At 39.8% G+C, this 26,392-nt stretch overlaps 1 protein-coding gene across 3 annotated transcripts in view; it reads right to left on the bottom strand.

Annotated features, from left to right (window-relative positions):
* The window catches only part of LOC139938117 (piwi-like protein 1), a 36,819-nt gene extending 11,300 nt beyond the window's left edge, over positions 1-25,519 (bottom strand). Inside the window, exons 1-15 of one of the 3 annotated variants that reach the window (XM_071933496.1) lie at positions 25,380-25,453; positions 20,809-20,882; positions 17,431-17,502; positions 13,286-13,521; positions 11,234-11,404; positions 10,497-10,711; positions 8,942-9,066; positions 8,377-8,457; positions 7,374-7,568; positions 6,323-6,497; positions 4,933-5,111; positions 4,016-4,130; positions 3,499-3,686; positions 2,389-2,464; positions 1,650-1,850 (exon numbers count right to left, since the gene is read on the bottom strand). In XM_071933496.1, the coding sequence (XP_071789597.1) occupies positions 1,650-1,850; positions 2,389-2,464; positions 3,499-3,686; positions 4,016-4,130; positions 4,933-5,111; positions 6,323-6,497; positions 7,374-7,568; positions 8,377-8,457; positions 8,942-9,066; positions 10,497-10,711; positions 11,234-11,404; positions 13,286-13,493 (1,929 nt within the window). In that variant the 5' untranslated portion in view covers positions 13,494-13,521; positions 17,431-17,502; positions 20,809-20,882; positions 25,380-25,453. Of the gene's footprint in view, positions 1-1,649; positions 1,851-2,388; positions 2,465-3,498; positions 3,687-4,015; positions 4,131-4,932; positions 5,112-6,322; positions 6,498-7,373; positions 7,569-8,376; positions 8,458-8,941; positions 9,067-10,496; positions 10,712-11,233; positions 11,405-13,285; positions 13,522-17,430; positions 17,503-20,808; positions 20,883-25,379 lie in introns of all 3 variants that reach the window. The other 2 variants (XM_071933495.1, XM_071933497.1) reach the window with 2 other exon arrangements.
* Positions 25,520-26,392: the final 873 nt, after the last annotated feature.

Here is a 26,392-nt window from a genome sequence, read left to right as displayed (position 1 = left end):
GCATTCTTTATTAAGATTCTTTTTGTTAAACTAAAATAGCATCAGAAATCAGACCTTTAAAAAGTACGAGATTGTAACCGTGGATCATTCTGTTGTACTTTACACACACACCATGCACACACGTTGTTAACATGGTTAAGCGAAGGGCATTATTCGCGTCACGTTTTAAAAATTTTTGGTTCACCAAAATTGCATTTTCTCCCTCTCTTTTACCAACAATAATACACAAACTAGCTTACCTATGATCTATAAGAACACATACAATGTTTTTTCATCTCGGAAAGGTCTAAAATAAAACCGTAAACTGTCAACATTCTGTCGCCAAAGCGAAAACAAAATGGCTGACCTTTTGTTTGTGGAAGGAGAACGGTCACGTCCATAGACTTGTTCCCAAGTCTTTGATTATGCTGAAACAGCGCCCTCTTGTGGATACACTCCTGTCATTAGCCTACAATGTGGCTAGTGCATCAATGTGGCTAGAGAATCAACTGCAGTTTTAGACTTGGAATCAAGTCTACCATGTCATGTGCATTGATACTGCAGTCACAGTGCAACCTTTTTACGGCTGTTACACTACATGTTTTTCCACAATTTTTTTAATTTTTTTTTTAAAGTATTTTTTTAAAAAATTGTCAGTTCAAATGAACATTTTAGGAAGTCAGCAGTGCAACTTATAAGTGTGTTCCTGGGTATTACAAAAACCTTTTATCTAATTAAAAAAACATGAAACAGAATTTGTTTGGTGCCTGAAACGGAATTCATGTTTTTGCCAAACGGAATTTGCACTTTTCTGAAAAGGAAAATCATTGGCCCTAATAGTCCAGTGAATGCAGAAATACTTATTGTTATGGATATGATTGTGATGAAATCCAACAATTGATAAATAGTTTCATGGATAAGAACTTAGGAATGGTTTGATGTCAAATGGTTTGATGAGGATTGCTGCCACCTAAGGAAACAGCTCAAATCTACCTTATTTTCATGATTTCGAAAAAGCTGCAAACAGAAGAAGCAATAAAAGCATGTCGTCAGAAGAAACAAAAAAGTTTATAAGAAATCTCAGATGTTACAGTTAAGGCCCGGTCACACAGGCCCTGATAACTAGAGCGATAAAAATGTACACCCTTCGATTGAATTGCTCCACACGGAATACGCCCACGTTTATTCAACAAATCGAGGGCATGCATTTTTATGGTTCTCGTTAGCAAGCCTCGCTGATTGCTATTATTGTTCTTGTCCACTCTCGATTTTCTTGTCTGTCATTCGTGATTCATAAATAACCTTGGACAGTGTATCCATTCCGATTGGCCGAGAGGAGATCACATGGCCATGTAACATAAACGTGGTCAGAGTGTTAAAAAAAAAAAAGCACAATAAACTTCAAAAGAGGGCTCCATCAGATAATTGCGCCAAACTCGCAAATTTTATAGACAAATTTTACAGCCAAGTTAGTAGATTTAATTATGTGTCGGGCACAAAGTTGGCACTTACATGGGCGCTCTCCACCAGTCAATCAACGCAGCAAAGTCAGGGTGAGCTGAAGCTAGTCTGTGCGATTTGATTTAAATTTGTGGAGGTTTTTAAAGTGTTATAACAGTGAGGTATTTATGAACATGAATAAATATTAAGAAGAATATCATAAGACTTACAGGCATTTCCACGGCCCACAGTTCCCCGCCGAGCTTGCAGTTGATCTGCATGCAGATCTTGGTGCAGACGGACATCAACATTTGCTTCTTGCTTAGCGTACGACTCACGATACACTGACTGGGCACCGGCGATTCATTGCAGCAGAACTTCTTGATGGCGTCGTAACGATCTTTACGGTTGCTGGACAAGACGCAGACCACCTGATCAATCGCAAAAACAAAACAAAAAGATGAAAATAGAGGGAAATCATAAGTTGAGACAACAACATAGCCTTTACTAGCAATGATACCTTATAATATACATTTCTTTGCTGTGTTTTACTTTTTTGGATTTTGGAATTTAGATGCCGGTTTGAACTATCTCACCCAGGGGTCGAAATGGCCACTAGCCCGCTAGCTACTCATTTTTCCAGTTTGATAGCCCAGCAGGCTAGAGGGAAAATAATGCAAAAATCAATATCACAAACAGCCATGAACTGTGCTGATGGTTTATGTGACTCAAGACATAAGGGAGGCCGTCTTTGACTAACCCCCAAAACAATCTGCTCTCTCTTAAGGTCACTATGGTACAACTGAATAGATGGATTGCACATAGTGTCATCAACCGCCATATTTGATGATGAACAATGGGAAAGTGCACGCTTGTACACACTGCGCATGACTCTCTGCCTTTTCACAAGTGGATGTTCATCAAAGATGGTGGTCAATGACTTCATGTATCTATTGAAGTTTGACTTACCAGCTGTGTTGAACTGGTCAGATTGTTTCTTATACCATTCACGTATGTCTCAGATCGATCGTCTCTCAGAGCGCACCTTTAAAAACAAAACAAACAAAAACATGGCAAAATAATTATATTAATTCAAAAAAGTAGTATTTAAAGGGTCTATGTATTTTTTGTAGTACAAAAAACACAATGTCCACAGATTTACACTAAACTTACACAGTTTGAATATAATGATAGTAGAAAGCTTCCCTAAAAATATTACGTGCTGAGGTGCTGTATTTTTTGGGAAATGAGTAAAACAATGTCATGAAAATAATTTTCGTCTCATGAGACGAAAATTATTTTAATCATTTACAAATGTTTTTTCATGACATTGTTTTACTCATTTCTCAAAAACTAAACCACCTCAGTAAGTAATATTTGAAGGGAAGCTTTCCACTATCATTATCTTCAAACCCTGTCAGTTTAATGTTAATCTATGGACATTTTGAAAAGGTACCCAAATCCTTTGAAGGTATAATGGTTTAATTTCAGACTGAAAGCTTACTGATTATGAAGTTTATACTAGAAAATGTTTTTCTGTGAAACATCTTCCTCTGAAGCGAAGTCATACTATCAGGCATGTGAGTAACTATCCATAAAAAAAAGAGGAAAAGAGAAAACCGGGCAAGAAAAAAAGAGGAAAAGATTATATTCCTCTACTTTTGTACACAGAAAGTAAAGTAAAAAAGAGGAAAAAAAAAGAAGAAAAAAAAAAGAGGAAATCAGCTGAAAAGAGGAAGTCTCACATGCCTGTAATATACAGAAAACAGTTTCTGAAACCTACAAAAAAAATAACACAACTGATTCTTAAAAAGCCAATATTTGCATCTTGCAATCAGGGTGATTTCATGTGACAATCTAGGAGATCTTTAGAATTACATTCAAAATATAAGTTTCCACAATCAGGGAGATTTTATTCACCAGAACGTGAAATAAAAAGTCTATTTTCAGGGAACCCATTGCAGAATCAGGGAGAGTTGGCAGATTTGTTTACCACAACATAGAAAAAAAGTTTTATTTTCAGGGAAATTTTTCTTTAGAAAACCAGGGAGAGCTTGGAAGCTTAGGAGGAAATCTTACATTTTTGGCTCTCTAACGGTTATCCCCATCGGCCCGGCTACTCTAGGGAGCGTCTGTTTGAAGTCCATGGCATTCCCCTGGTCTCTGCTAGTGTAGATGAGCATCCAGTCGTTCAGATTAACCGTACTGATCAGCGCGTTCCCGCGTAGCTCTCGACTCCATTCAGCATCGGACGGTTTGTAGTTGATCTGCGAGGAACAAATGGGTTCAACTAAGATACAAATATTTTCACACAACCCAGATACTCTTCATCTTTCAAAGGTTTACTCCAAACCTCCGAACAATCTTGCTAATCAAATACATCATACTATTTCATTAAGAGATGAAATGTGAAATTTTGCGAACACTACTCTTTGTTTTTTTATGGTTTGGAAATTTTGTGCGTGAATACATGAGGGCTAGTGAAAAACCTGCAGGAGATGGTACAATACCAAACAAAAGGACACATCAATACTATGTGGGTCAATGGTGACATTGTTGTAGCGAGACTGACACAGGACTATACAAGAAAACTTACCTTGGCGGTTTTTTGGTGAATGGTCTCAGCCGGAAGTACTCTAGCTGCGATTTTAACTGGTTCATTTTCAAAGCCAATCTTCCATTTATCACAGTACTCCTTCGCATCCTTATTCCTGTGTTAAGAAATTAAAAGTTAAGAAATCACAACATCAACTTATCCAGAGGTGTGCTTGTATACACCCAGCGCCTTGAACACCCAGCAGGGTGGATACGTGCGCATTACAAGTCTTATTATTATTATTATTATAATACAAAACAAACACCATCTAAGCTTCGGCGATATCGATTTATTTTATTCATGATAAATCGTTGACAATATATCGCGATATTCGATATAATCGCGATTAATGAAACTTGACATCAGTCTTAAAACTCCAAGTGAAAGTTGTAGAAGAGACAGTCAGGTGTTCTAATGACCTATTTTTCTGGTTTTACTCCAAACCTATGGGGTGCAAGATGTCTCAGCTAGCAAATACATCGTGATATTTAATCGATATATCGATGTATCGCGATTATCGCGGTATATCGCGATATATCGATATCTATTAAAACCAAAATCGAAATTGTTTCCAAATTAATATCGCGATATCCGATAATATCGTGATATCACTTAATACCATCTTTACCTGCCTCTAGCATCCAGGCTAGCTTGATGGCCAAGGTAAGACATCTGCTCTAGCCATGCAAAGGTTGTGGGTTTGAATCCCATTCAAGTGTTTTGCCTGTGTTTTTTTCTGCCACTGAACTCAAATGTTTACATTTATCATTGGTTTGAAGGCCCTGCTCTGCAATCTTGCAATCTGGGGCGCTATTTTATGTTTTTACCTTCATTCTCTTGTGAAAGAAAAGGAAAAAAGGAAAACAAAAATGTGAAGGAAAAAAAGAGAGGAGAAAACGCGTCCCCGCAGAACTTACTTAGGGAAGCCGGTGATGAAAGAGCGGAGAGTGTTCACACGGTCCCCAGGTGAGATACGTGTGTGCGTGGCGATGTCCTTCATGACGTGGAAGTCACTTCGCACAGCGTCGCTCAGGCCAGTCAGCATACACAGCTCTGGGATGAGATGTATCGGACCTGTCATTCCTCGACGCTCATCCTAAAAAAAGAAATATATTTAGAGATGTATTATTACTTTCGTCAAACGTATTCCTCTTTGATTTCAACTTTTAAGTTTAGTTTACTGCTTTTGTTTTTGCTAGTTTCTTTGGTTTTGTACTTGTCAACGGGCATATCTAGCCTTTTTGGCTAGATGTTAAATTAAATAGATAATAAATCTGCATCGGGGATAAAGAATTATTATTTTGGCCTTACCCATATACGCCTTTTTGGCTTCTGTAAATGCCCCCATATTGGTTTGCTCCGTATCCATTAAATTATATTGTTCCATTTTTATTGTATTGACCAGTTTAATGATTGTACTTAATTTGTTGTACTTAGTTATTGTTCTCCTATTTTCACCAAAATGGAAATAAATGTCGATTGAATTGAATTGAAACTGAAATTGAGATTGAATTGAGTTTCTCCAGTCTTGTGGAGATCTTACAAACTGAACAAATGTCAAAAGGAGAAGAAATATAATGATGTATTTTAAATGGCCTTAGGGAACAATGCAAAATTTAAACATGTGGTATTCACATCGATACCAGTGTTTTTTTGAGAAAGCTCTTGATGGTTGTGCCAACCTGGGCCCAATTTCATGGAGCTGCTTGCACTGGACACCTTTGGTAATTGTCAAAGACCAGTCTTCTCACTTGGTGTATCTTAATATATGCACAAAATAACGAACCTGTGAAAATTTGAGCTTAATTGGTCGTCAAAGTTGCGAGATAATAATGAAAGAAAAAAACACCCTTGTTACACAAATTTGTGTGCTTCAGATGCCTAATAAAAGGCTTCAGCTGTGGTCTTTCATTATTTGAGTGAGAAAATACCTCTTTCTCAAAAACTATATTACTTCAGATTGAGTCGCTTCTCACGATGTTTAAATTATCAACAGGTCTCCATTGCTTGTTACCAAGTAAGTTTTTATGCTTACAGTTTTTTTGAGTAATAACCAATAGTGTCCAGTGCCTTTAAGCAGCTCTATGAAATTAGACACATAAATTTATTGTAGAGTGGCATCTTAGCGAAAAACACACAATCCTATTATTACAAGGACATTTAGGCCTAAAGGCGAAAAACCATTTTGAGGTAGTGGGTACACACTCCTGATGTCCGCACTACTATACGGAAAACGCTCCCACACACGGCAGCTGGCTTGAACTTTGGAGAATATTTGGAGAAGTAAAATAGCCCAGGAATACTTACCCTCTTCTTTGGTCGGCTGATGAGGAGAGGTTGGCTCATGTCCATGATTTTGCGATCGTACGCGTCCTGGTAGTACTGTGCATAGCTTATCTGGCTCCCATCAAACTTGGCAAAGGTGTTGGACGGGTTCTTGCTCCAGTCGATGTCGTCGACACGGTATGTCTTGTTGTTGTAGCTGAAAATTTAAAATGGAAAATGAAACCAGCAGGGTGTCAATTGATGTGAAACAGCTATGAACATTGGAACTTGATCATCCAATAAACAAAATAATGTATAATAATATTGAATAGTTATATAGCGCACGGGCAGACGCTGAGTATATACAAACTTTCAGAAAGATACGTTATTGTAGTGATGAATTCTGTGAACCAATAGTGTAGCACCTTAAAATGGTTGACAAGGTGTTACGGCCCATTCAGCAGCAACAGCCAGGAACACAGGGGCGAACCCCTGTTCTTTTTGACAAGTGCGCTGGGTTCTTTTCATGCATTACACAACACATGAGCATTCTTGAGAAACGGTGGCCACTAAGAAGTCCACTGTTTGGTTTAGGTGTCTGCAGACAACTTGCACCCAAACCTAACAGTGTCATAGTATCGTGTCCACAATGGCACTGAATCTGTAAGGTGCACTTGGCCACCACGGAAGTGTCGTGGCCATGCGGTTAAGAGGACCGAATTCAAACTCTGGTGTTTCGGATCAGCAGAGTGTGGGTTCGAATCCCCAGCCGTGACACTTTATGTCCTGAAGCAAGACACTTAAACCATTGCATCGTCCTTCAGATGGGACATTAAGCCGTTGGTCCCATGTGTTGTGTGTCGCATGTAAAAGAACCCAGTGCACTTATCGAAAAGAGAAGGGGTTCACCCCTGTGTTCCTGGCTGCTGAATGGGCCGGAGCACCTTGTAAATCCTTATAATATACTACATAATTGGGTCTCAGAATTCAAAACATTCAATTATCTCTTTCTGTATAAATGTATATACAAAGTCTTTGAGTACCTTGTTGGTAGATACATGCACTGTATAAAACTTTGATATTATGGTCTTACCTAGTGAGGACAATTTCTCCTATAAGGAGTCGAGTAACCTCATCCTGGAATGTGTTGGGTTTCTTGTTGTATATATCGGTCATCAGGTCCAGCACGGTGTCCAAGCGTAGAATCTTGTGGGAAACGTCCGCCATCAACAGGACGTCCTTCTCGTACTGTAGGATGGAAGTGATGAACCCGGGCCACATTTGCAGACTGCAAAGAGAAGAAGTAGAAGGTTTAGATTTCCAATCTTTGTGTTTAGGGTTTGGGTGCGATCAAAACAAATAGTTACTCCCTACTCAAATGGAGTTATGTTTCCCCACTCGCCAGCATGAATGCCAAAAATGTGTGTGTGTTTGTATTATAAATGATTGCGCGCGATAGCGGCCACATTCAATATAGCCCAAATCACGACTTGTCAAATCAATTTATGAACCTAAAAACACTCTCTCTTTGGGATTTAACCACCGTACCCCTCATTTAAGAAAAGATGTGACTCGCTTATGACTCGCCCCCGCCACTTCAGTTTGCAAAAGTTGGAGATCTCAAAAAGTCAGAACTGAAAACAAAAGATTGATTTTCAAAGTTAGAAAGATGAAATTCCGCCAAAAGTCAGAAGACTCTTATCACTGCAAATGCAGGGGTCGAAATTGCCACTAGCCCGCTAGCCCGGGACTACCAGAGTTATGGCCGGGCTACTGATTTTTCCAGTTTGATAGCCCGAAGGGCTAGTGGTAAAATAATGCCAAAATCATCATCACAAACAATAAAGAACTATGTTATTGGTGTATTGTAAAGTTTGAGCCGCCTCGCAAGACATAATGTGTCTTTCGGGCTACCAAAATCTATTCAGGGCTACTAAAAATTGTTGGTCACTAGCCCTGCTGACTACCATGGAAATACACTTAATTTCGACCCCTGAAATGTGACATGGTAAACTTCCCATGAACAAGAACGATGTGCCTTTAGTCGCACTACTTAATGCAGCATTTCATTAATAAATAATGTGTTGAGAACTTACCCATGCTGTTGGATCATTATTGGCGTTTTGGGGTTGTAGTAATGGCGTCCAATCTGTTCCATTCCGACAAAAGCTAAGATCCTATGGACAAGACAAAAATTGTCAGACAATAAATTAAACGCCAAATCATAAATCGGATGGACCACAAGTGGTTTTTGTGAATTTGAAACCTAACCAGGCCCAAAAGATTACACAGAGGTCAAGGTTTTGTACACACTTTTCAACTGGGGACCTTTCCCAAACTGGGGAACCTTTCACCAACTGGGGTCCCTTTACACAACTGGGGTATCTAAACCCAACTTGGGTAACTAAACCAAAATGGGGTCCATTTCACCAAATGGGTCCCTTTACCCAACTGGGGTCCCTTAATGCAACTGGGGTCTCTATTGTGTTCTTGTTGTTGGTCCCCATTTCGAATGTGTATACCTACCCCTAAACATATGTAGGGGTCAACACTAAGATGGTAGTGCGCGGTACTGGCGCGAGGGATGGGGAGGGGATGGGGGTAATAAGCGGTTTTACTAGAGACAGAGGTTCAATAATGAATCAATAACAGTCAACTCACTTGCGGAAGATAATGTTGTACACCTGAATACATGTTGGTGATGTTGGAGCCAGCTCGTTGGTGAGTGTTACTGTGACTTCCACGATAGCATCGGAATCTTTACGCTTTGTCCTCAACTTTGTCACCTAAGAAGGATCGATGAATTGATATAAATGTTATAAATTCAAACCCAACCCTGTTCCCAGTCGTGTCAAGCTGGGGTTTCTAAACAAAATACGTCCTCGTCCAATTAAATTTAACAAAAGTGACTGTTATGTACAACAATCAAAATTGCATTTAAAGGCAGTGGACACTATTGGTAACTATCAAAGTCTAGCCTTTACAGTTGGTGTATCTCAACCTATGCATAAAATAACAAACCTGTGAAAATTTGAGCTCAATCGGTCATCAAACTTGCGAGATAATAATGAAAGAAAAAAACACCCTTGTCACACGAAGTTGTTTGCGTTTAGATGGTTGATTTCGAGACCCCAAAGTCTAAATCTGAGGTCTCGAAATCAAATTCGTGGAAAATTACTTATTTCTCGAAAACTATGGCACTTCAGAGGGAGCCGCTGCTCACAATGTTTTATACCATCAACCTCTCCCCATTACTCGTCACCAAGAAAGGTTTTATGCTAATAATTATTTTGAATAATTACCAATAGTGTCCACTGCCTTTAAAACAAATTGCTAGGAGTGTATTAATTTTAATTTTGCTGTGAATAAAAGTTAAGTGGATTTGATTTCATCCCCAAATGTATTTGGGATCAAGTTTTTTTCTTGTTTTTGATACGCGCGGGAATTGCAAAGTCTATTCACAATGAAAGGAAATATAAAGGTTTTTGACAAAATGGGGCTTTGATATTCATCCTTTGATTGTACATGTAGTTTGTTTGATGTACAAGAATTTTGTGATGAAAAAAAAACAAAACTTAGAATCCTGGCCTTTTATAAGTTGTACCAGAGAAAATGAGAGAAAACAGAGAACAAGGCTGAGTCCCAACGGGAGACTTTTAACAGTCCTCTTTCACAGTTATGGCCAGTAGTGCACATCCTCAGACTAACGCGCGGAAACACTGAGCATGTGCGAGCATGCTCAGAGCGACACTGAGCATGTGGGAGCATGCTCAGAGCCGCAAAAATAAGGGACCGTCATGACTGCTGCCGACAGCGTTTCAAAAGTCTCCCATTGGCGACTATGGCTTCATAGATGCTATGGGCCTTCTATCTTCAATGCATGTTCACATGATCAGGCATGCAACTACCCATTGAAAAAAAAAGAGGAAAATTTTCAAAGGCACAACGCAAGTGCAGAGCGAGGCAGCCGAAACGCCACGCGACATGATACCCACAATGGTACTCTAAAAAATGTTGAGGTTTTTTATGCTCTTAGGTGCATTGTTCGCATGTACTAGGCTTATTTTACATGATTGTAATTGTACACTGTTGTTGCCAGGCATATATTAGGCTTAACAAAAAAATTTAAAGAAATCGGAAACGCGGAAGAGTTGCATGCCTGCATGATCAAGCCACAGCCGTTATTTTTAACACAGCTCTGAGTAAAATTACTTACGGGTTGTTCAAGCTTTCTCAACAAGAACAGGGTCATCCCGTCAAAGGCCAAGGGACTGCCAAGGATCTCGGAGTGGAATCGCAGGATAGCCTGGCGAGCCCTAGGGTTCTCAATCATGGGGTTGAAGCCCACATGGTACTGGTAGAGTAGCCACCTGTCCTCTGCCTTCAACCGAAAGCAATTAGTGTACACCTCCAGTTTGGTCCCCGAAGATCCTTTAAAATAGCAGAAAGAGAAAAAGTATACATACTTTAATTTTGACTTACTTATTGCTTTTTAAGCTAAAACATCACATACCAGCTATGCACTTATCTTTTATAAAATATTACAAAGATAGTTTCCTACCAAGTAATAATTTCACATCACCGAGTGACAAGAATAGGGTAACAAAGGGGAGGGGGGGGGGCAGGGGAAAGGGCTTGTTACCCTCCTCTCTACTCATCCCTTGTTTTCTTTGTATCCTTTCATCTCTATCATCTCTTTCCAATTAACTGCTTCTGTTATACCAATTCATCTTGTACGTGGTGTCATTTAGCCTTCGAGAAAGAGCCTTCTTTTGCAATTTACAAATTACTGGTAAATATTGTATAGCATAAAATCATCTTTAGGGCAAGAAGTGAAAAAAATAAACACTACAACAAATGTTTAAAAAAATATTTTTTTGACATGCATGTCTTTTTGTGAAAACAGTGTCAACATTTTGGAATAAGAAATTCAATCAAGGGCTATTACAATACCTTCTTTGCTGACGACGTGCGCTGGGCGAGTCTTGGGATCGCCAAAACTTGGGCGCGATTGCTGGCTTCGTCCACTGATGCCACCCAATCCTCCTTCACCCGCTGCACCCATGCTCAGTGCTGCCATCTGGCCTGTAGGCGGCTCTCTTGGTCCTTCTTGAACTACGGGCGCTGAAAAAGGAAAAAGGAAATGTTCAAGATCGTTATAATAGAATATTTTGTACATTTACTGCGCACATCACATGTCCTGGTAGCTAAATCGAGATGGTCAACACATTTTAATCAAGCCTCCTCAGACCATTCCTCAACTTTAAAAAAAAAACATGAAATAATTACACAGAGCCAATGACTTCTGTTGCCGCCTAGTCTTGCCCTTGGTCCCCTTTCAGAAGTTTTCCATAGACTGTACAGGCCGGTTCATACTCGCTGCGTATTCACTGCATACGCAGACCCTATTTCTAAGTCCGCAGTGCGTCAAAGGAAGCGCAGTGCGTTATCGTTTTTCGCAAATGCTTACGCATTTTTCAAAATGAGAAATAAGGCCGTACACACAAATTGGATGCGTAGTCGGACACATTGAAGTATTTTAAAATTTTGTCGGATGCGTGAACGCAATTTCAGTGAATAAAATCGAAAGAACCCGATACGCAAAAAAAAAACTGTGCTTCTTTTTCCAAATCTGTGTAACACAAGCTTGAAATAATACCAAGATGTAAAAAGGACCGTGGTTTCATGGAAGGAATTTAGGAAAATTTGCGATAAAGGTTTGGATGGAAGGCATTTTATTTAATGAAGAACCCTTGCACCGAATGTATGCATGAACACAAGTTGACGTGTTCGTTTCTGCCCGCGAACGCAAACTAATGTGTATTTAGTCTTTGTTTGATGAAGTATGAACGTTAAATCCCATTTCAGATTGTCGGGTGCGTGGCGCAGTTGCAGCGAGTACGAACCGGCCTTAAGTATTCCCAATGGAAGTGCTCTTAGCAAAATGAAATTTTGCCTTGCCCCATCAAAGATCAATTCTAGCTGTGCCCTGGGGAGCATACACATCCCAGTCTTCTCATGTAGTGCTTAAGGGTTAACACAATACTGTCCCATGCTACCATAATGATAATGTAGCATGCTCAAGGACTTAGGGCCTAATTGTGATGACCAGGAATTGAACCCCACACTCTTGAGGATTCAGGTGTCAAAATTTTAGTCTAATGCACTAAACCACTCGGCCATCAAGTCCGACAGGTGGTCAGGTTGCCTTGGCCCAATTTCATGGCTCTGGTTACCGAAGCCTGTGAAAGCAGGGAGTTCTGTTTACTCTTAAGGGAGCTGCGATGGTTTAAAGGGTCTATGTAACTTTTGTAGGACAAAAAACACAATATCCACAGATTTACACTAAACTTACACAGTCTGAAGATAATGATAGTAGAAAGTTTAAAGGGTCTATGTAACTTTTGTAGGACAAAAAACACAATATCCACAGATTTACACTAAACTTACACAGTCTGAATATAATGATAGTAGAAAGATTCCCTGAAAATATTACGTGCTGAGGTGCTGTAAATGAATAAAACAATGTCATGAAAATAATTTTTCGTCTCATGAGACGAAAATTATTTTAATCATTTACAAACATATTTTCATGACATTATTTACTCATTTCTCAAAAACTACAGCACCTCAGTAAGTAATATTTGAAGGGAAGCTTTCCACTAATGTTATCTTCAAACCCTATAAGTTTAATGTTAATCTATGGCATTTTGAAAAAGTACCCAAATCCTTTAAGGAATGATTTAAGGTCCAGTGACCAGGGGCAACAATGTGGAAGCGCTTTGAGACATGGTGTATGAATTGCTATATAAAACCAACTATTATGATTATATTCTGCGCTTACGGCAAGCATATTTCTTTTGGCTTATTTTAAGGCAGTCTTTCCCTTACAGCGCCAGTGCAGAATGGTGATCTTAAGTGCATAATAAGGCGGTAATCAGAGCCATAAAATTGGGCCCTGTTGAATACTAAAAAGTTGTTTGAGATCCGTTTCGAAAAACCTACCTCCTGATCCAGGAACTTGTGATGATCCTCCTCGAGCACGGCCTCGCCCAGGGGTGGGCAATGGGTCCGGTTCCGCTGGGGGCATACGTGGGGCAGGTGCTGTCTCACCGGGGCGTCGGGGTTGGGGTTGCTGCTGTCCTGACGAGGCACGTCCACGTCCTCGGGAACGTCCGCGGGCCCGGCCGCTTGAGGGCTGCTGATCTGCCATGGTGGGGAAGTTGAGCTTCTAGCTCTGCCTGGAGAGGGGGAGAGAAAGGAAGTGTCAAGAGGCTTTGTAATGTGTTTTTGACCATCGCAAGTATGCCACAGCAAGCAACATCAGATTGTTTGATTCAACATCAAGTGAAGATTTAAAAATAGGTCTACTGCATTTTCACTCAAAAAATCTCCACTGCATTGTCACTCAGAAATCTCCAACGAGTCGCATACGACAAACAAGGCCTTGCACACTGCAATATCATTCTTCGAAATTCAATCAGGCCTAAAAGATAATCCGCAGCAATTGCAGATGGTGCCCCGTGCTTTTGCTGTGGTGCCCTTTGCAAAGTTCAAATAAAAATGTTTAATTTTTCTCATAAAAGTGCTCCTTACCGAAGAACAAAATTCAAGGCCTGCAATCCACTAGATAAATATATCTACCGTAAAAAATCACCAGGTTATCAAAAGCTCTACACAAGATGAGAAACATTTCCCTCTGCATTGCTCATCAACATTATTGCAACACGCACAAGGGGAATACCCCAAAGCTTATAGTCAAGCCAAGTGATTCACTTGTTCCGTTTCATATGATAGTGAGTAACAAGGCATGCAGGGAACGTTTTCATCCAGCATTTTTGGATAGCAAAATATTTTGACTGAAGAAAACTGAATGGTAATATTGCGGAGCAAATGATGATTTTTTGAATAGCAACTGACACATGCTCACTGGCATGATATTGATATTAGATCCTTGGAGGAAAAAATAAAAACACACAATTTGTATTGACTTCAATATAAATCATGCCAACACGGTTGGCAATTTGATTTTATGGCAATTTTATGGCATCGAAAGTTTTGACACAAAATGGCCGACTGTGTTTCTTCGCAACGTTAAAGGGAAAATGTGCAATTTCAAGACATGTTTGTGCGGATTATTGTGTTCTACTTTAAAAACATCCATCTAACCACGGATGCATTTCAGAACCAACAACTTTGAATGCTTTTCAAAGACCAACTCGACCGATCCAAGGCACCGTGTTCCTTTAAAGGGAAGGTACACGTTTGGCAATTACTCAAAACAAATATTATCTTAAATACTGACTTGGTTGATAGTATAAAACATTGAGGGAAACAACTTCCTCTGAAGTGACGTAGTTTTTGAGAAAGAGGTTATTTCTCACTAAAATAATAAAAGACTTCAAGCTAGAAGTCTTTTATTCCTATCTGAAAGCAAACAAATTCGTCCAACAAGGGTGTTTTTTCTCTCATAATTTTCTTGCAAATTTTCACAGGCCTGTATTTTACCTGATGGGATACACCAAGTGAGACGATTGGTCTTTGACAATAACCAAACGTGTACAGTGCCTTTCACAAGCAGGGTTCTCCCCATTTACCAACCAGGATTGTGGGGTAAAAGTTTAGTTGTTAACACTTTATTTTATTATTCTTCACAGAAATCTTCTTAAAGAGAAACCCATGCTCCAATTCTCCAAATTGCACAGAGGTTTTTTTTAAAACCAAGATAAACCATAGAAAATATGACCTTACAAAGCCTGATTTGCTGATTGATGGTTCATGATAAACTAAAGTAAAACATAATGGTAACAAAACATAGCAAGGCCATTTGGACCTAATCAAATAATCTGGATTTTAAATAAATTACCAGTTGACCTCTAGTTTAGCAGCTATTAGTAAGTAGTATTTTATTTCCCCAGTGATTCTGTTGAGCTCTTACAGGGTCACTGTATTAAATGCAGCCACTAAATTTATAATGATAAAAAGTCCAGTCAGAGTTTGATGACAAAGGCTTCCAGAGAAAATGTAATTTAGTACTGGTCAATTTTGTGATCACAAACACACCTCACGGTGCCTCTGTGTTGGGGGGGGGGGGGGCGGGGGGGTTAGGGGGGGGGGTGTCATTCATGGGCCCACTAAGGGCAGAGTCAACAAAAAAATGTTTGTTTTTTTGTAACTAGCCCACAACACAAGTAATTATCCACGCAATTTTTAAAGCGTGCAAAAACGACAAAAACTCGGCAGTAGTAGAGAAGTCTCCTGAATTTCTGTAAAACTATACTCTGCAGTATAGACCATGTGAACTTTGTTTATAATAAGTGTGACCCTTGTACATTCTTTGAGTATTCTGGCAGACAAGACACTACACTGGTCCTATGGGAAAGTTGACATTTTGTGTCATAATTTCCACATAAAACCAAAAGTTGTGAAAGTAAAAGCTGGACAAGTTTTGAGGGTGTCAGGACACTTCGTACCTTTGCCACTTCGTACCCTGGACACTTCCTACCTTTTCAAGGTACGAAGTGACTTTAGACACTTCCTACCTTAGACACTTCGTACCTTCTTACAAGACACTTTGTACCTTCTCACAAGTCAATTCATACTTTCTCACGAGACACTTCCTACCTTCGTACTAATTCGGGATTTCTGTTTTTTTTTTGTGCTTTGTGATCGGATGATTAAAGAAATAAAAGCAAATCAAACCAACTGTTACTATTTTGTTGGGACACCAAGGAGCCATTGTGACGATAAACAAATATTGGCGGAAGATGTTGTCCTTGGTAGTAAAAAACTTATATACATAATATTAATTTCACATTAAAAATGACATTCACATATTCAAACAAAAATTTAAATTCATTAAGTAGCCTATTATTAATTTTTATGTAAACGAACATAAAATTTTTGAGGAATACACATTTTAATGAAGGTACGAAGTGACTCGGCTGAAGGTACAAAGTGACTCAGCTGATGGTCACTTTGTACCCCGCCCACAGTACGAAGTGACCAATTCGAAGGTACGAAGTGGCAAAGGTACGAAGTGTCTGACATACGTTTTGAGATGAGCCCCCTTTCATCATATCAAAAGTTGATAAGAATTAGACAGTGCAATCTCCATAAAATAATAGATTTGATGTTTTCTTCCATTGAGCTGTGTACAAATTGTGCCTGCAGGAAGTCCAGGCTCTGTGGTTGTTTTGTTAACCCTTTCAATACCATTGTCGAGTCATTGTCGAGTTTACTCGACCGCACAGTGCAAGCGTTTCCTTACCATTGTCGAGAAAACTCGACAGTGCGTTGTGTAGTTGCTCCGTCCCAATGTCGAGAAAACTTGACAGAAAAAAGCCTTGCCTTTGAACGATTGTATTTATTTTGTTTGGCGCCCTCTGTTGTTAGGTTTTATATAGATGGGTTGCTTGTTTACCAAGCATTGCAATGGTATGTATTGTACAGGGGGTCGCCATTATGATTTTCCGAGAAAAGTACGTTTGAAGATTTCACTTGGGGACAAAAATCACCATCATGTCTCCTCATTGCACGAAGGTTTTGGCTTATATGTTTGCCTATAGTGACTCTATAAAAAGACTTGGAAAGTTCTGAGAGAGAATCCAGTGAACATTTGGCAGCCAATCGTGGTATTTCGTCGCCAGACATGTAGTCAGATGACGACAAATCCGGACTATATAACAACGGTAGCTAACTGGACCGAGCACGTCACCCGTTCAACGCCATGGGCTTGGGCGTGCATGGCGGGCGGGCCCCGACCGACTCGTGCTGGTCAAAGTGACCGTGGTGGCTGAACACTTTCAAAACAGATAAGATTTTTCAGCAAAATAGGTTCCGATTTTGGTACAAATGGAAATAGAAGCTTTTAATAAAAATGATTATATTTTCTGAGTAGTTTTTACAAACTTTTCTTAAGGAAAATTAATTTGAAAGTCTTGTCGTTTTTCTTGAGACAGAAATCCTGAATAAAAATAGAAGTAATTCGTTTTAGCCAGAACTCTTGCAAACAAAATTAAGATAATAAATATACAAATTTGACATCGTAGGAAAGGTCATTTTATATGCTACAAATTGCATGCACAAATAGAGTGATTGTACTATAAATGTAAATGGGAAATTAGAAATAGCTGTTGCAAACAACTTACCAACCAAATGGACCATAAATGCACAAAATAGTTGATGGCCTGAAGTGATCCTAGCAGAGTCTTTCTCAAATGCTAAATGACAACACAACAAACAGGAATAGGTACCCAAGTGAAGCATAAGCAGTGAAGTGGAAATACATGAATGGAGTTAGAAAGCATGCAGAAAACAGCAAGGGGTAAACAATAAATAGGAGACCAAAGGTGGAGTTATAGATATGGCCAAACAAAATAATATATGTGTTTCCTATTACACCGGCCAAAAAATTAGGGTCGGTAGGGACGAAAAAACATTTTATTTTGTTGAATTATTTTATTGCTTCAAAACTTAGGGTAGGAACCAATGTTAAAAAATTTTTTGCCCTTGCAAGTAAATTTCATGTAAATTCAACGATGTCCAAGTTCGACTCAAAAATCTCTTAAAAAGACACAGAAAATAAGCCCCAAAAAGCAACCGTTCCCAGGTCTGTAAATTTCACGTAACACAAAAGCAGATTCTACGCCTGTAGTCGTTGTTACTTTAGGCCCATTCACACGAGCGCTGCAAACGAGGGTCCCTGGTTAAGGGCGCCAGCCGTCTGTCACCTTTACCGCGTGCGATTTTTTAGCGAGCATTCACACGACACACACACACACACATGTAAACATACGTCCCTCGTTTGGGTAGGCTTGACTGCATGGACGTAAGTCTACAAGCGATTACAGTTAAAAGGAATAAAATAATACAATTTCATTGAAATCAATTTCATTTTAAGTCACATAAAATGTAGAATATTTTACAAACATTTGCGATAACGTAACTCTCATCCCGGCGGCCAGCGGGAAGGGGGTTACGTTTTCGAAGCTAAAAAAAGCAAAACACGATTCAAATAGCTTTTTGGACGTTAAAAATGCTACATTGTTGAATGGAAATGCTTTATAGATATGAAGTTATTGATGACACATACCAAATAATGAATTAAAACATCAAAAAGCTTAACCAAATGACGTATTCTTCTTCCGAATGAACGATGTTTTTGCTTCAAGGTTTGAGCTTGTCTTGAAATTCAGCGATCCAGCAACGTCGAGTCATGTTCGAGTCGAAGAAAAACACAAAATTCCACGATTCAAATAGAGTTTTTGACGTTAAAAACGCTACATTGTTGAATGAAAATGTTTTGTAGATATGGAATTATTGATGAGACATAACAAATGGTGAATTAAAACATCGAAAAGCTTTGCCAAAAGACGTATTCTGCTCCTGATTGAACGATGTTTTTGCTTCAAGGTTTGGACTGGTCTAGCATCCGGCCACAAAACCCACCAGCCAAACGATCGTTGTCCAGCGTTAAGCAGATATACATCACGTGTATGTACATGTACATGTATATGCATGCTATAGTTCGCCCATTTCTTCCTCCATAGTTCTACACGTGTCAACGCAGCGGTCCCTCGTTACAATCGCAGGCATTCGGTTCAGACGATGGCTCCCCATGATTATAACATCGATGCGATTTTTTGGAGGAGGTCTCGATCTGTGTTATGAACAACACGGGACCCAGGTAATTTCGTAACATACATAGCATTCACACGACATGGATTTGCGATTTTATAACATCGATGTTATGAAATCGCACGGGACCCTCATTTGCAGCGCTCGTGTGAATGGGCCTTTTGCGTGCGGCAACAAAATACAAGAAACATTGAATGCTAGAGGTCGTTTTGGAACAATGCAATACAGTGAGATCAAACGCCCTCTATTGGTAATATCTACGCGAACCGGGAATAAACGCATTGAGACAAGACTCTACGTGTCACGTGGGAATTATAGCGGGTTTCCAGGCTACGCAAATGCGAGGGAGTAGCGCAGCTCGTCGGCGTACATCGCTCAATCAACATCTGTTGTGCAATCTCAAGATTGAGCAGCGCAGTTAACAGATTGCTAGCATTACGAACTCGCACGTGTAAATGCATGCAGCGACCTCCCAACACACGCTACACACACGTCGTCCGTCAGTCGTTGCAATACTAGTACTTGATCAACCATGGATCAACTACGTCTTTTCTCGTAAGAAAATGTGTATTTTCTAATGCTTTATTTTAAATGTGAAAACATTTTAGAAAAAAGGAAACATCAAATATAATAACGTTAAAATCGTGCGGTATTTTGTCAAACGGGGAGTGGGATCGAGGTTGTTTTATTTTATTTTATTTTGTCTGTAAATGTATAAAATTCTGTAGGGTCGGCGTGTTTTTCTAGGGTCGGTCGGGTAACCGGAAACACACATATTATTTTGTTTGGCCTATAGAATAGTTTGCAGTAACACCATATAATAATCTCTAAAGAGTTGGGGTGGTTCTGAAAAGAACCGTTGGTTTAACTAGACGTTTCGATCAGTATGCTCTGATCGTCTTCTGGAGAATGCGGTGGAGTATGAAGGGAAGGGGCTGGTTTGACCATGTTCGACCACAAGAAGATGGAAACACAAAGGACAATATCAATTTTTTATGGAAAAGGAGGGGGGGGAAGTAATCAATTTGTGAATGAGGCAGGCTAATAAAAATGGGATATCTGTGGGGAAAAGGAGACAGCATTGTAAATGTAGATGGGCAATACATATAGACACAACTCCCCTCACAGAAGATAGGAATCCATCCAAACAGGGGGCAACTTGAACAATAAGCAACAGGTGTACAACAAAAGCTGGCTTCCCACCAAGGCATGCAAGGCGTTTATCCCCTTGTTTATTCAGTCAGGATTACATAACCAAGATGGCTATTACCTGGAACCTCTCACTGCACACACTGTGCACTACATATGTATAGAAAAAGGTCACCTCTATGCTACATGTAACAACAGTAAACAATGCAAGCAATGGGAAGTTGTGGTCAACCATGAGTCAGCTAACAGCCGTTTATAGCCAGCTACCCATCCCAGACTCAGTCAAGCTCACAGGGATTGACCTTCAATTTTTGACCCAGAACACATGACATTCCAATAAATAAAGTTAACTCTCATCATAGAGCTACTCCACTCTAAATCAAAGCAGGCAGGACTTGGTCCTTGCACACTTGAGGGGGAAAAAAAGCAGGACAATTTTATCAAGTAATACTAGCCTAAAAACTGAACTACACACATTGTATAGGCTCTGATAGATATTTCAGCCCATTTTAAATCACGTTTTTTTCCCAGATTTTTCTAAGGGCAAAGAAAACCCAGACTGAAGTAGAGAGAATATCATGCCTGTCAAATGGGACCTTTCAATGAAATTGTTCAGCAGGTCAAAAAAAATAATGTAGAAAAATTACAATGCAATTTATTCACAATCTGACCATTTAAAAAAACACCGCATACAATTCATAGTGTTGTTTCTAGTGTTGTTACTTCGGATTTTCACAAACCTTGATTCTGTCTCTTGTTCCGGGCTTCAATTATAGTGTCGAAAACACCATGTAAAGTGTAGGCCTACACTGATCTAAAATTGTAAATGGAACCAAAGCCAAGGTTTGAGAAAAGGCCTTTAATCTGGGTATTGCAGGGCTTTAAATTAACACTGGACCGAAGACCTAATGCAAAAAAGCTAGCTAAACATGTAGGCAACAATATTCAGATTTTTATTAGATGGGCATTCTTTCGAATTTTGAGCTATGATATTATTGAATAGGCTATCAAGGACATAATACATGCATTGTACACTGCATTGTACATTAGAATCTCATAGAAAATCATTTGAAGAAGAACTTTACAGAATCTTCTTGTAGGTTTTGCTTCGACAGAGTTTTTGTTGCAGTTTTCATTTGTTTGGTTGACATCGGCAAAATCAACCTGGCATGCCAGGGGTAATCTATCAAGTCTAGTGCTTTTTTGACAAAAATGAAAAAAAAAAAAAACCTTTCCCAGGATACGTTTGCATTAGTCCGGGAGCCCAGCAGGGTTTATTGAAAATTTTGAGTGCAAAAGGTTTGAGGTGTGGGATTAATAGTACCCCCTGGGGGAACCTTAAAATGTGAATTCTTAAGCGCACCCAGTGGTGCGTTGTGAGGGGGGAACCCCCCTAAACACACCCCAAAATTCCATTTCAATGAAATGTTGAGTGCAAGCTAAATTCCTTCATAAATTGAAATGCCATGGTCAGATACAGTCACTATGAAAGCAGATCCTTGTTTTCATAACATACATGTATTTCATATCTCTATACAAAAAATAATAATGTAACTTTTATTTTAAATACAGTGTAATTTAACTGTATCTACTTTTAATGCTTTGATTGTTATGAAACTCCACAACTTGGTGTATCTTGGAATATGCGAATCAGTATGACCTCATCGGCCTGCCGAGCTGTGGGCCCGTGAGGGCGCGAATACAAATCAACGGCTGTTTTATGTGAATTAAGCTTTTGTACTTTTTACGTGCACGTGCTACGTAGTTCACAAAAAAGTACACAAGCTTAAAGTCACCTGGAAGTGGTATTTTTTCAAAATAAAGCTTTTGTCACTAATGTATGTGTTTTGATGAGTGGAATGTGAATAAACAGTTAACTAAGGTTTTAAAAAAAACAGTTCTTATGTTATTTACAAATTAAAGAGTAGACCCTGACCCGAGAGGCCGCTGTTCGTGACGTCAATCCAGGCAGACTTTGCCTGTAATGCGTAGAGTAAACACAATTGCAAAGTACATGTACGGACCAAGTCGTGAGTTTGAACTTCAAAAAAAAAAAATGTTTTTTTCCGGCAATGCCGACCAGGTTTATTGCTGCTGAATGCAGAAAAACACTTTTTGAAATGTACCAACTCACGACTTGGACGTACATGTACTTTGCACGTGTGTTTACTATACGCATTGCAGGCAAAGTCTGCCTCGATTGACAACACAAAAGGGGTAGGCGGAGTCAGTCCCCCAAACAACTTTACATATTTTTTAAACATATAAATCGTGACAAACAATTACTAAAAAAATTGTTTTATTGTTCGTAAGCATATACTCTTATGTTTGAAAGAAAAAAAAATTATATTTCCAGGTGACTTTAATTCACATAAAACAGCCGTTGATTTGCATTCGCGCGCCCTCACGGGCCCACAGCTCGGCAGGCCGATGACGCCATGTTGATTCTCATATTCCAAGATGGCTGCGCCGTGCACGAAACGATGAAATTAGAGTCGGCGAAAGGTAGCAAAGTTATCGTTAAAACTTTCTTTTAAAATTTTATTTGTTTCACTTTCCAATACACGCAAGCTAAGAGTTATGTGAACACATTCAACCGGTTTATAATGCCGGGTGGCTCGTAGATAGCGCGCCAGAACGGTCCTATTACTTGCCGTCAACTCGCCGTCAACTCATTTTCGTGCCGTCAACTCATTCAATTTACATGAAAAATTTATAAATGGGACACGGAAATGTTGGGATAAAGTCTGGGATAAACTACATATTTCTCATGGTTTTCGGTAAAAATTCATTCACAAAAACGACTTTGTGTTGATAAAAAAAAAGTACCAATCATTGACATCTTGGGCCAAGACTAATCGATGTGAAAAAGCAAGATGGCGGCCGACGGTTTTGCTGTTTCGAGATAATTTTTTCACGAGAAAAAAACTCAATTTATATTCCGAAATATGACCTAAAACGTTCGCGAATTCTCTTTGAGCTGATACTTTACAGTTCTATGCTTCTTTTGTGGATTTTAAATGTATATTGGAGGAGTTGATGGCGAGTTGACGGCGCAAGTGAGTTGACGGCGAGTTGACGGCAAGTAGTAGGACCCCGCCAGAATTTTTTTATTCCTTAGCTGCATGAGGAAATGGGGTGGACGTGTGGCTAAGGATTCAGCTATCCTTGGCCACACAAGTGGGGCGAAGGGACACTATGAATATATGAACGGAATTTCAGCTTCTCAAATCAGGTTAAAAATTGTGTTCGCATTGTGAAGAACCTTTATACCCAGGACGTCAGTGCAGTAGCACTGACTGACATCCTACCAGGGCTAGATCACTACCTACTTGTCATTTGCTTGACTACAATGCCTCTTTATTACTTAACAACACCACAATACCATCTTCAAATATGTTTTGGCGTCTTACTCTTCTTAATCTTGTTGTAAATACTGGGAAAAGTAACAAACAAATCATTGGAAAATAGTCAATTAATAAGAAATGAATAGATAGAAGCGTGTCCATCACATCACCAACTCCAAGACGGCAACATAATTTTTTAATTCGCCTTTTTTTATTCTTTTTGGATAACTTTCCGTATGGCTCCACCACCTTTTCACTCATTTTTACAAAAAGGGATATCTCATTGAGGTAAATTAGATACTATATTATTTCATATCGAAAGAAAAAGTGGTGGCACCATACGGAAACTTTTCCTAATTCTTAAATTAAAACTAGAAAAAAAATTAAATTAAAATTAAATGACAAAATCATAAATTAAATGTCTCCAAAAAAATTAAGTTGTAAAAAAAGGGGGAAACTAAACTTCCTAAACTAAGTACTGACTTGTGTGTCTAAATCTAATTCTACTTCCACTCCTGTCCACATTATCGGTAAGGTTGAGGGGGTTGAACTATGCAAAATGTGTTGTTGAAGGGTTAAAGGCAGTGGACACTATTGGTAGTTACTCCAAATAATTATTTGCATGAAACCTTTCTTGGTGACAAGTAATGGGGAGAGGTTGGTGGTATAAAACATTGTGAGAAACAGCTCCCTTTGAAGTGCCATAGTTTTGGAGAAAGAAGTAATTTTCCACGAATTTGATTTCGACACCTCAACTCAAGTTTAGAACTTGAGGTCTCGAAATCAACCATCTAAACGCACACAACTACGTGTGACAAGGGTGTTTTCTTCTTTCATTATCTCGCAACTTTGATGACCGATTGAGTTCAAATTTTCACAGGTTTTGTTATTTTATGCATATGTTGAGATACACCAACTGTGAAGGCTCATCATCATCATCATTCTCTGTGGACCATCAAGGGGGACGTAGAGCCGCCCAAACCAGACGATTGCTTGCAGACTGCCACAGCTGCTGTGCCGGTGAGTGGTGGTCGACTTCTAGCTGGCGCAACCAGGTGTTGCATGGTCGCCCTCTGGGTCTCTTCCAGGCAGGGCCAGGACGTAGTCCCCCTCAAGCGTTGACGCTCAGCTTGAGGGCGGCATGTGCTGGAGTGTCTTCTGGAAGCCGACGGACGTGGCCAAAGAGGGAGTGGCGTCGCCGTGAGATGGACACACGGATGTCCTCGAGACCGGTGGTTTCCAAAATTGATTCGTTGGAGACGAAGTCTGACCAACGGACACCGAGTACCCGCCGTTGGCATCTGGTGTTAAAAGCTTGAAGCCTACGGCCATCCTCTACCAAAAGTGTCCAGGTTTCTGACCCATAGAGTAGGATGGGGAGAACGCATATAGTGTACACCCTCAGCTTGGTTTTGAGGTTGAGACGCTTGTTCCACCACACGCGATCTAGCTGACCAAAGGTTGAAGAGGCGAGCCGTCGATGGATGTCAGGAGAAGAGTGACCTTCAGAGCAGATGTCGCAGCCGAGGTATCTGAACTTATCTCTGGTCCCGACAGGCTGGCCCTCAACAGACGCTGGAACAGAAGGTGGTCCGAGGCCGGTGCAGTTTTGGATCTTGGTTTTGGCCCAGGATGTGAAGGCTAGTCTTTGACAATTACCAATAGTGTCCACTGCCTTTAACGATGCGCAACGTGCGGTAACCATGTCCTATCTCATTCTACACAGTCAACCAGCATGCACTCGACAGGGTACACACAAGTCACGATGAAGTTGTCACATGGAGTGCAACAACCTGCAGTCAATATTTTGACACGGACTCACAACGGAGAAAAACTTTATTAACTGGTTCGGAAAACATGACAAATAAATACAACTGACTTCATACAGGTCTACGTTTCATAAACAATACAATCATATCTACAACAACGTAAATACAAAATGCAAAAGCGGAAATGTTGCTCACCTTTTTCGAGTTCTGTCGTAGACTTTACTTCTTTAGCTTGTAAGAAAAACAGAAGAAAGCATGCTTCATCGATCAATATCCCTGGTACTATATTCTAATCATTATACGTTATATGAATAAAACCAACGCGCACCACCTTCGCTTCTGATTGGATAGAAAGCGGGCTAATTTTGTACGTATAGGCCCTTTTCGAAGGCTCCAGACTCGGCTCAGGCTAGCTTGGCCCCGCGGTTGTTTTGACTATTGGGCGTTTTTAATGTACGTGATCAGTCAAGGGTTCAGACGAGAGAAAGGAGTCTGAAGCCGAATCCAAAGTCGAAGCAGTGCTTTCGAAAAGCGCTTCAGTAAATAAGCAGCCAAGCACTACCGCAAGAAGCACATGGTTTTTGTTTTCTCATGAAGATTTCATTTTTACATGTCAAGTGTTTATTCTAGGCCATTTAGATCGATCTTAGATTAATCTGATCAACTGAGTTCCCCACAGTGACAGCATAACAATATATTAATGGAGGAGGAACCATGGAGGTAGAACCATTGGGAGGAACATTCATTCTTCCTCCATGACAAACTACTACCTCCATGGTTTATTCAAGTGGTCCCTGCTCATGGGCCCATCGAATCACCCCACCCCCCCTCCACCCCCCCCCCCCCCCCCAAGCATCTACCTCCATGCTCCAAGTAAGACCATAGAGCAAGGCAAAACACCACAGCTAGGACCAACTATGTTTGAAGTCATCAACCCCAGGTCACAATCAGGCATTTTTTTATTATTTTTTTTTATCACTGGAACCCTTTTTGGGGGCTGTCAAATCTATTATTGATGACGCGCACAACATCTCGCGAGCGAATTATTATCCACAAGAGGGCGCTATTTCAAAACAAACTGCGGAACTGTGTGATGTGTTACCTTTCTATTATTTTTATTGTTGATAAACAAAGCGTGTTGGTTGGCGCGGACCAACGAATGTTCGACGAAACATCCAATCGTGTTGACAGATGTTGTGACCAAATTC

The sequence above is a fragment of the Asterias amurensis genome, chromosome 6 (genome assembly GCF_032118995.1).
Source record: "Asterias amurensis chromosome 6, ASM3211899v1".
Lineage (NCBI taxonomy): Eukaryota > Metazoa > Echinodermata > Asteroidea > Forcipulatida > Asteriidae > Asterias > Asterias amurensis.
Note: the sequence above shows the minus strand (reverse complement) of the source record. Positions and strands in the feature narration are given on the sequence as shown.